Source organism: Homalodisca vitripennis, chromosome 1 (assembly GCF_021130785.1).
Source record: "Homalodisca vitripennis isolate AUS2020 chromosome 1, UT_GWSS_2.1, whole genome shotgun sequence".
Taxonomy (NCBI): Eukaryota; Metazoa; Arthropoda; class Insecta; order Hemiptera; family Cicadellidae; genus Homalodisca; species Homalodisca vitripennis.
The window spans coordinates 58,424,258-58,436,450 of NC_060207.1; the positions used below are offsets into that span (position 1 = coordinate 58,424,258).

Below are 12,193 nucleotides of genomic sequence, written 5' to 3' on the forward strand. Positions count from 1 at the left end.
ATTTAAGCACCTTTGTAGGATCTGTGGCCTTTGGGGTTGTTTTGTGGATAGAATTTTGCAAGTTTGGGCAGTGTGGTCTGAGAGTCCAGTGCTTATTACATCTGTGATGATGTCTGCTGGGTCAAGATTGGTGCATAAGCAGTCAATCGAGGTTTCCGAGTGAGGGGTTATTCTGGTAGGGGGCAAGTCTATCCTTGTCATGTCATGAAGAGCGAGTATTTCATTCAGCCTTGCTGTATTCCTGTCAGGTTTCATGTTATCAATATTTATATCTCCCATTACAATAAGTGGCGAGCTCTCGGCTTTGGTATCTTCCAGTGATTGTGACAATATGTTCAGTGCATCATCAATGTTACCTGCTGGAGATCTATATATTCCCATTACTTGAATAGTGAAGTTTTTTATTTTAATCTTGACAAGTGCCAGTTCACACGTGAGTTCTTCACAGAGCTGGTGTATCTCGATTGATTCAGTATGTGCCTCCAAGCCCTCTACGACATAAATAGCTACACCGCCTTGTTTGTGGACTTCTCTGCTATAGTGGGCTCTTAAAGTGTAGTACGGAATTTGAAAATTTTCTTCAATTTGATCTTGTTTTAGGCCATGTTCTGAAAAGATTAGTATCTCAGGTTTTGTTTCTTCTATTATATGAAGGAGTCTGTTTATTTTTTTGGAGATTCCTTGAATGTTTTGATGGAGAATAGTTAAGGTGGAGCAGGTTTTGGCTGTTCTATGTCTAAAAAATTTGAGCTTGTCTTTAATCCTGTAATATTGACGTTTGCGGTGCTCTTAGTTTCAATGTGTGAGGGTGTTATGTCTTGGGCTTTTGGTGGAGTCTGTTGGATGGTGACCCGAGGCACAGATGGTGAGGCTGGGGAAGTGCCGTCAACAAGCACTGACAAGTCACTTTTTTCTCCTTTGTGCTTGTGATCTTTCATCATGCATTCTCTATAGTACTCTATATGCTTTACAAAGAATGCTTCATAAGAGTCCTCTTTTGGTTTTATTATGGCGTTTTTTGGGGGTTTCTTGGTCCACTGTACTTCAGAGTTGAGGGGTTTCAATTTTGTTCGTTGAATGGTATTGGTTTTTTGCGTGGCTTTTACCACTTGCAAAGAAACACTGTACAGGGTGCTGTTTGGTGCCACCTCTCTGGAGTCGTTTACCTTTTGATTGCAATTTTTTATGTTGTCTGAAATCTGGACATAGTTATTTGATGTTTTTACATCCACCAAACGTCTGGGGTTTGGTCCGCAGTCGACAGTCTGGGGTTGCAGATGTGTTTTCAATTGTTCGACAGTCCTTTCCATTCTGTCTTGCCTCTGCTTTAGTTGGGTTAGCTCTGTCTGTATAGAGTTTGGATTCAGAGTTAGAGTTGATGGGATATTGGTTGTTTGAGGAGAGTCTGTCTGAGTTTCACTTTGTGAAAACTGTTTAGAATTATCATCCAGCTTCTGTAGTTGTCTATTTAGTGAGATGATGATGTTGCCTTGTTTTTTAATTTTACTTTCAAATTCCTCAATTAGGGCTACTTGACTTTTGTCATGGTCTTCAAATATCTTTTGTATGTTTGCAAGCTGATCTCTTCCTTGTTTGGAACTGTCAGGGTGTTCAACGAGTAATCAACAAACTTCTCAGGTGGTTTCATCTGATGAATAAAGTTCATATAGATGACAATATGTCCGGAAACAGTTTATTAGTAAACTATGGCTAACACCTGATTTTCTGGGAAAGAACGGAAATAAAGCGAAACTGATGTTTTATGGGTCAAAGATAGGTGTTAAATTTATCGGATTTTATGTAAAATGAACTTAAAAATGGAATAAAATAAGTCACAGACCTGTAAGACCACCCATATCTGACATATCCGACAAATTACGCAAAATTCGGTTCAATAACTGCTTAATAATAAGTTTATTAATTATTTTGTAACGATTTCTCTCATAAGGGGTGGCTGTTAAGGGCCAAAACAGATTAATGAATAGTAAATTATATTTAAAATTGTCATTTGACGTTCATTTAACTGATATAAATGTGATTTAATTAATTGATTACATGCCTTAATGTATTCTTTAATGTTTTTCGAATAGGGTGGTTTTTACCCCTAAAAAAACCAACCAAAGGCACAGGGTAGATTTTGAAATAGAGGGTAAGTAGAACCTAAATCGAAATTTTCATACAAATTGGTACTGTATGGGATAAATACACATTTGGGACTGAATTGCTAGTGGTGTCAACTTCAGTGTTATAAATAAGTCTAACAAATAACAGTTTATATGAAAGAAATGGGAAATGTACCTACATTATTCAACCTAGAACCCATATTGTGCAGTCAATTTGCTTGAAAATATCAGCAATTTTGATAAGGCTGACCCCAGGTCCTTGGGGAGGAGCTTAAGCCCCCCCCCTCCCCCCCGGTTGCGCCACTGTGCCAAAGTAACAAAATTGTTTGTTTCAACAGAATAGAAACATAAAAAAAAACAAACAAAAACAATCAGCACAGTTGTTTGTTTGATGCCTAGTGCAAACAGCTCTGAACATCTCCGTACACCTTAATATTCCAAATAAAAAAATTCATAGGCTTTAAATCCTACAGAATATAGAATACAAAGTTTAAAATATATTTTATGCCTCATATAACTTATTTAATGACATGAAATCGGTAGGTATAAAACCCACCTGTATGGTTCGCCTAATTTTGGCAGACAATAATATAAACAAAATATTTACCCTTTTCATCTGTCTAGGTATATAGTTCAAAAACTATGTATTTGAAACTCCATTAAGACTTTAACAAAAAGATAATGATAAATATATTGCTTATAAAATAGAGACTAGAACATTGAACTATTCAATACCAAAATACGTAAAAATTATTTGTGGTACATTGAAGTGGTACAAAATATACCAATATTAGTCCATGATTCGTGGTACAATCAGGGTAATAAGTGAGCAGTTTTCAAACAGGATAGAAAAATAAAAACTATTCAATGATAGTGTGATGAATTTTAATTTTTTGTATATTTATAAAGCAAGATTATTTACAAATTGTACAAAATTTAAAGATATTCATAAATTATTAACACATATAAAAATTATATAAATGTATGTATTCCAACACAGTTAAGTACATAGTGTCCAAACAAACAAAATTGCATACAGTAAATTAATGAATGAAGACATGTTAAATGATTGCCAAAGGAATGTAAGGGTAGTAATGTGACTAGCAAACAGTTTGTATTTAAATCCAACAAAAAAACATAATATAATGTGAAAGTAAACATTAAAACAGCTAAATATGTCTTACAATTGTAATAAATTTAATTTAATAGTTGCAAATTGAATTATTAATAATAATACTAATTTTAAAATACATAAATTAGTATTATTGAAAATAATATTAAGCCTTAGCTGAGTTACAAACAGTAGTTGATGACAACATATTACATGAGTGGACAACAATTGCTGGAATAAAATAAGAATTACTGTAAATTATACGCACAACCAAATAAATGCAGAATTTATATACTTTTCAATAATAACATATATTTTTACTATACTTATTTAACTCAATGAAATATTGGTACAGTAAAGTCTCAACTTACATACAGTGTGTCACATAAAAAGAATAATGTTTAATGATTAAAAATTTTCTTTTATTAAATGGTTATATCATGTCAATTGTAAATTTGGTACCTAACTTATTCTTGTATTCTCTGTAAAAAAAGGTGTTACACTTATGAAAATATTTAAGTTATTTACATTGTACAGATAAGCCAAGGGAACCGTGCGTGGGACCCTTCAGTATTCTCACAAGAACTGGAATATTTACTAATTTATCCAGTTGTCTCGTGGTTATATACAAAACTAAGGTGTTAGTTATGTTCTTTTAAATCAATTACAGAATGACAGCGTGTAGATGATGTCAATGTTTCGTGGATGGCTAGTAAAGCCTTGACCGCGTGCTTAGATCCCTTGGCCCGTCTGAACAATGTTGTAAAGTTCAGTTTGGCATTTATCATTAAAAAGATAATTTTTTATTGTGTTCACAAACAAAACTAAAATAATCAATTTCTTCAATCATATTTATTTTTTATAATTGGAATGCTTTATATGCCACATTTTGCTTGTAACAATATAGGTCTAAACCATGTAAAAGAACAGACAAATTACAATAGTAATATTATATATTGTTGATATGTAAATATCTAAAATAATAATCTGTCTACAATAGAAAACAAATTTAATTCCATTATAAAAAGTGTATTTAAAACATTAAAAATCATTTGTATTACTGAATCAATATTATTGCTACTGACCCCTTAAATATGACATTTATTTGCATTAAGTTTAGAGCTACAAAGAAGTATCATTATTAGGTTAATGTATAAAATTAAAAACAAAAGGGCATGATAGGAACTTATACAGACTTTGTGTGAAAAGTGAAGATATAAAGGAATAAATATTTTAATCAATTACATAAATAATAAATGAAGTAATATAAAGCAAAGTATGAACAAATCTAAATATACTTCCAGTTTAGACATAACTACTAAGGTAAAAGGACAAACTGCAAAGGATTGTAGACATTACAATATAGTTTCACTAATATTCTAAAATTTGTAGGCAATTGGAATTGATTTATTATGGTTTAATAAGCTGTAAAAGATTGAAAAACAAATGTATAATTACGTGTTTGATGTAGTGTAAAAGGCAAATGGCATTAATCCTTCTGGAACTTTTGTTTTTGACTCAATACAACTTGATTTTATAAGAGTTATTTAAGTGATTTACTCTTAAAATAGCTAAACTTCAATAAAAAATAAATAAAAAAATACTAACGACTTTTATAAATAATTCCTACAAAAGAATAGTGATAAGAATTATATTTTAATCAGTACAATCGATATTAACAGTTACACATTAAATAAAAATAAGTTGAAAACTAATTCAAAACAAAATAAACAATAGGAAAGCTTTATCACAAACAGTTGAATTGATAAAACAAATAAAATACAAATCCTAAATAGATTAATTAATCAAAACATACATTTAATAAATATGAGAGCTTATTCTATGTATTAGTTTTGTTATGGATCAAAATGTTATGTATTTTTATGACATTAAGAAATATCACATTTTCTTTGGTAGAAAATTTACCATACCCATTTTTGCTTTCAGCCTATTTCTTTCCCAAAAGTGAAAAATACTTCAATATAAAAAATGTACCTGAATAAAGATATATATATATATTAAAGGTTATATCTTTCATTAGTTCCTGCATAGAAAATACACAATAGAACTTTGATGTTTGCTTCTAAAAATGTTTAAGATAAACTTGATTATTGTGTAAATCATATATATTTAAATTATTTATTGGAAAATTACAAATAAACAACACTAAAATAAATTGTCTAACTTTTTTACATTAAGTATTAAAAAAGTGTTTCAATATGTAAACTTAAACAACTGACAACACCTAATTGTTTGAAAAGAAATTCAATTTATAACATGAAGTTTATGAATTTTCATTCATTAAGTGCAAAGTACTTTTTATTTATTTCATATTTACATTAAGAATATGAATGTTCTTAATGAATAAAAATCCATAAACTTGCACGTTATAAAATTAATTTCTTTTCAAGCAATTAGGTGTTGTCAGTTGTTTATTTTACATATTGAAGCAGTTTTTCCAAATACTATATAATCAAACTCTATCGACAATTTATGTTAGTATTAAATTTTTGTATACAAAATAGTTTCCTGCATTTCGAACATTTTTTCAAACCAACTTGGTGCATTATTGTTATTGTGACAAAGAAAACTTGTTTTATTGGTTTAAATGAAAAAAAAATATATATATATGTTTATGAGTGTTGGTAAATAATTCATGGTTTATATTTACATAAAATATAAATAAAGTAAAAATTTATTAAAAAATAAATATACTTAAAATTTGGTAATCAATCAAAAATAAAGTAAAATGGACTAAAATCTAGTCATGTTAATTATCAGCCTTTGTTTACGTGTCCATTATTCAATTTAAAAGATCTGGAAAAAATAAATTATTCTTTTTTATTAACCTTTAAACCATCTTAGAATACAACCAAACTAATTTAATCTTGTTCTCTATAAACGGCAATAATATGTAATGTATATCCAGTGAAGACTGAGATAATAAAATAAAATAATAGAAATTAAGCTATTGAAAGAGTTATACTTCAATGATAACCTAAGTTAAAATGAGGAACTAGAACAATATATTCTTTATTTATAATTCACCAAAACAAAGACAAGTTTTTTTATATCGCAAAGCCTATTCTTGTACGCAGGACCAACAAGTGAGATTTTAAATTAAATGTAAATTTTTTAGAAAAATATTAATTAATAGTACAATTAAATTATTAAAACATGGTATGACTGCATAGGTATAAGATCTTCAAATATTAATATAAACATATGATATAGTTATATTTAGCATAAATTAAAAATTTCAAAATAACCATTAATTGAAACTAGTCCAACACAAGGTTTAATAATCAGTTCTATGTGAATACACACTATATTTTTCAACAACCATTTCATTATGTAATGCTCTGATATCATAAAATGTTTCTAATGTAGTGTAAATTTTTTAAAATAATTTTAGGTTTTTATCAAAATGTTAGATACATGATACAATGAATGTATCTATGTATTTTATAAATATAAACATGTATATTTTTGATATCTGATTATGACTAACTGCAAAATATAAAATACTCTTTAACTACAGATATTTCTTTCAGTCCTTATTTGATGTTCGTTTCTATAAATAAAATGTTTTGTGTGAATAACTCAACAAGTAAGTTTTTTAGAGAAGACCATATTATGTAACATTTTAATGTTATCAAACTATTAGTAAATATCAGTCATTTAACTTTTCATTGTGAAAAAAGGAATGATAGTTAAAATAGATTAAATATATCTTAAGAGATACTCTGACAAAAATAATACAACAATAATTGACTGCAGCCTAAACAGTTTTGTTACAAAGAAAATACTATAAAAAGCAATTATCACCTGACTTCTAATTTTTAGTAAAAAATATGACGTAATGAAATAAATATCAATATCATTACTTATTTCAATTAACAATGTACATTTGTGTATTGGGGATAAATGTATCAATTTTTCAAAACCATATTTTTGAGAATTTCACTAATATTAGGAATTAATAACAGGCAATACTTGGATCGAGTCATATTGTATTATAATACGGCAAGAAAGAACAGAAAGACAAATTGAAAAAAACACAAAACAGAACGAAAATATGAAATTATGCAGTGAAATCCCATACAAGTAGGCCTACAATTGCAGCACGGATATGAAAACCAAAATAACAAGAGATGGAATAAATGAATATTGGCACAAAAGAAGAGTAAACCAAAATAAATAATCAACATTAATAGTTTAAAAAGAACATGATTGAAATTGTAGTGAGCAATTCATAAGTTGAGCTGAAACACTACCAAAATCTATTTCTATGTATTAATAGAAAATCAGATTAAGAAGTTGAAACCATAACTAAAATGTATTTTTTTGGAACTAGCATATCCCTAATGAAGATTTGTTTTTATTTTCATTTTAAGTAGTGTAAATATTTAGAACTACCTACTACTTAGATACTTAAATTTGTCATCAATCTCAAAAACCATAACAAATTATAATATTTTAAATCCAGTTCAACTTGAGTATTTGAAGAAATTGACATGCATGATTCATAAAAGAACTTATAAAACCTATAAAATAAAAAAAATCTGGCTCCAACAATCTGTCTGTACAATCCTCTGTTTGATTACTTATATACATTATAAAAAAACACACCATATAAAGTTAAACTTAAATACCAGTGGAATAATTTTGGAAGAAATAAGTGACAGATTCTAAAATTAATTTGAACAGATCTTATGAAATAACGGTATAAAATTCAGTTAATTTGTTTTATGTATAACACAGAATATAGAGAAGGTACACATATCTGTGTATGCATAAATACATTCAATGTTAAATATTATTTTTTTAACAATAGAAAAGCTTAAAAATTTTAACTATAGTCTGATTAAAGTACTTCATAGAGTGTCTTTCGAGCACATATATTGATCAACAAAAGTTTACTACTCAATTATCAATAATATTTTTATCTCAAACAAATTATATACATGCTTAATATATGATCAAACACTCCAATAAATGACAAATTTTTATTTTTGTGAGGCCTTTCTTGTTCATTGAGCACGAAAGGCCTCACAAAAATAAAAATTTGTCATTTATTGGAGTGTTTGATCATATATTAAGCATGTATATAATTTGTTTGAGATAAAAATATTATTGATAATTGAACAAGAAAGGCCTCACAAAATAAAAATATGTCATTTATTGGTGTTTGATCATATATTAAGCATTTATTTTCCAATAACAAGAAGCTGGTAAAATGTAAATTATATACAGTTCAGCCCTTTAAAATATATTTGTTATTACTGAAAAGCTAAGACGTTTTAATGTCTCAAAATACAAAGATAAAAAAACACCAATATATCTGATAATTCAGACTTTTTTCAAAAACTAAAGAGCTCTTAACAAGCATAAATAATAATAACATTGATCTTTGGTCTTAAATCTCATAAAATGGATTAATGAAATTAGTAACAATTGAATCTACATCAGAAATTAAGGAAAACATTCTTTTGAAACCAGAAGAAACTAAATAAAAGCAAATTTCATCAACAATAAATAAAAAAAGTTCAGTTTTATAACCAAAAAGAGTATGAAAGTAGTTTGAAAGTAAAGAACGTTTATATTCAACACAAACAGAAAAATATTGTATTTCCAACGATATTATAAAACTTTGTTATTGTTGTTGTTTTTAGTAATATTCTTCTTGATGTTTAGTGATACTTGCCATCTACGAGTATAATTATGAAGTTACATTTTTTGACAATTAAAAATGTTTTCAATTTTGAAAAATATCAAACACATTTACGGAGCTGGAAAAAAGATGAAACAACGATATCAAATTCTAATATCTCTGCCATTAAAAGACTTTTTCAGTAACTATGGTGTTTGTGCTGAAACGTTCTTTACCTTCTGTACGATATTCATTAATACTTATAATACTATTTCATGTTTTAAAACTAGTTTGAACATAAAATAACAAAACAATGTTGCTTGAACTCCTCTGTCTGATCAAACATTTTCTCACAAACTATACATTTCATTATTAACTAACATGGAAGGCTCAAATAGGATAGGAATAGTTCTATTTAATTATGATAAACAATACCATTTGTATTTATGATAAGCAATATTTCATAAACAAATTACATGGCATATACAACAAAAAAGGGGCAACACAAAGCTATCAATCAAAACCCAGAACAAAATCTATTAATATGTTTTATTACAAATACAAATTACATAAATCATGCGATAAGCTTATTACAATTAAATTAGAGTATGAAAAAGAAGTATCTTCCGAATTACACTGGAATATACAGTGTTAAATTCGGTCTAGGCATTTTAGTAACAACCAGCAACATTCTTAACAATTAAATACTTTTGCATAAATAATTTCTATTTATTCTAATTTTATGTCTCTATCCTAAATTTAATGTAATATGAACAGTATTTATTTACTTGTGACATGAATGAAGCCCACAAAAATATTAAATATAATAATAAATAAATTCTAAAGTTTAACAATGATTTTAAATTATACTTTTCTAAAAAAACATTAACAAAGAACATAAATATTTGAATCATAAAAAAAATCTTTGGTAACTTTCTAATACAATGGCTGTAATTTTATATTGCTGCCGAATATTACCAACACACAAACAACACAGGAATACATTTAAATTATAACTTAAAGACCTGCATCAACTAAACCTTGTAATACTGCAAAGTAAGCTGAAGGAAGTCAACTAGGTGATGTTAAAGCTGTGAACTACGGATCAATACAATGATCGAATATAACTAAAAACAAAGCCTTCAATGGCACACTGACTAGCGGTAGACATCATAAAGATAAGCTTAACTATTTGCAGCATTACTCAGAAACATTTACTACTTGTGGTTTTTTCAGAACAGTCGGTTCGTCTTTGAGAAAAGTGCCGGAACGAGATCCTACCATTGGCTGTGGTTTGGTTTCAGTCTTATGATTACTCAGTATGTTGTTATTTGCTGCTGACTTTTTCACGCTGTTCACTTTGGACTGAATCTTATTTATGTTTCCTTTGACGTTCGGAGAAGCTCCATTATCTCTCGGTTTAGTCGCAGGAACTTTCATCGGACTCGATGATTTGGCTTGAACTCGGTATGTCGAGGTTCGCTTTAACAGGGAGGACTTGGTATCAGCAGTGCTGCTGGACTTTTCCTTTGGCGATAGAGTATTCCTCCGCAGAGATGGGGATGGTGTAGAGCTGACTGTACTTTTAACCTGTGGTACTGGAGAGTCCTTGATCCGAGGGGAGCTGTGGGTGCTGCTCCGTTTACTGAGGGGAACAGGAGAGTACTTTGGCCTATCTCCATCCACTCTGGTAGCGACCACAGCCTTACTCTTGGCATCGCTAAGACTAACACGAGACACCGTCTCCACTGATGTCACCCTCATTCCTCCTGACTTGACTGACAATGACTGTGCATTCTTCTCAACAAAGTCTACACGAGAGAATGGTTGACCCCTACCTGCTCCAGTGCTCGAGTCACTCTTCTTTTTATTGCCACTGGTTGACGGATCTGCCAATGAATCTGTTGACATGGTCAATGTGTCCTCTCGCTTGCCTGGCACACTCCTGGATGGCCGCTGAGGTAAGGATCTCCTCATGGCCGGGGATGAGGTTCGTGAAGAGTCTGATGAGGAGATGATAGATTTGCTGACATTGCGGCGAGTGGTGGGTGTTGTTTTCTCCGTCTTGGCAGCAGTCAGGGCTGGTGACTGCTTTGGAGTTGCCTTTGGCTCCAGATATCTTGATTTTACCTGAGTGATACAATAGAAAATATTTAACATGATGTACACAATTTTAAAAATAAAAATAAAAAATGTAAAAATTACATCTTAAAAAATAATAAACTTTGTGTTTTTATCTTTTGGTTTTTCGTTACTTTCTTGTTAATGGTTAGTGCCTATATCGATTGATTCCCAGGAACATTGCTAATTGTTATACAGAACTCAGTTAATATGAATTAAGTAGTAAACTAAAGTAAATATATAAACACTGAACAAATAATAAGTATATATTATTTATTCAATTTTGAATTTATATATGTATAAGGGTATGCTCATCCTCCCCATAATAGGCTATGTGATGTTAAACTATGTCTGACAACTTATACTTAGGCCTGTGGTACTGTCACAACGGTTCAGATTAAATATTTTTGGTGTCTGAACTATTGTGACAGCACCACAGGCCTAAATATAAGTTGTCAGACATAGTTTAACTTCACATAGCCCATTATGGAGAGATGAGCATACCCTTAGTTTTAGGACCTCCAGCTGGATTGTCTCTTAATTCTTCTCATTTCTAATGATCAATTACATGTTTCTCTCTATTTTTTACTGTATAATACCTGAGCTGGAACCTGCCAGTTATTAATGACAAAGCCTATATGTTACAGTAAAAACTATTACAATTTCACGGTATACATGCTTTGAATATCTCTCAACATTCAATGTACACATACAGTGTAAATTTATATTAGATACTAATAAACTGGATACTAGATATAGCTATTAATAGACCGGAGGTGAGTTCCTTCCCCTTCATCACCTTGTCCTTTGTCTGTTTACACATATTCTGCCAGTTACTGATATGACGATAAGGGTACTGGACATTATTTCCATCTTGTTGTGGTGCACTTCACATGAGTACATAATATGTATTGTTTAATGATTTTTAAATTTTGCTTCCTGGTGGATTCAGGTACGCGTATATTTGGTTTTTTTTTAACAAACAGCATTTTAGGTTGATTTCATATAAATTTACCTATTTGTTATTAACTTTAAATTTTCAATATTTATTATTATGTGTTAATATGTTTACATTTTTTGCGTGCTCTAACTTCTGTTTTAGTATTTAAAAATTAAAAGGGAGCATAGATTTCAGCCCTCAAAATGTCATGATTCCTTTTTATAACACTTGGTAAAAGCAAATAT

The 12,193-nt window shown here is 29.6% G+C and overlaps 1 protein-coding gene across 1 annotated transcript in view; it reads right to left on the minus strand.

Annotated features, from left to right (window-relative positions):
- Window positions 1-9,419: 9,419 nt before the first annotated feature.
- The window catches only part of LOC124362286, a 53,454-nt gene continuing 50,680 nt past the window's right edge, over window positions 9,420-12,193 (minus strand). Inside the window, 1 exon segment of the mRNA XM_046816650.1 lies at window positions 9,420-11,017. Within this exon segment, the coding sequence (XP_046672606.1) occupies window positions 10,088-11,017 (930 nt within the window). The 3' untranslated portion in view covers window positions 9,420-10,087.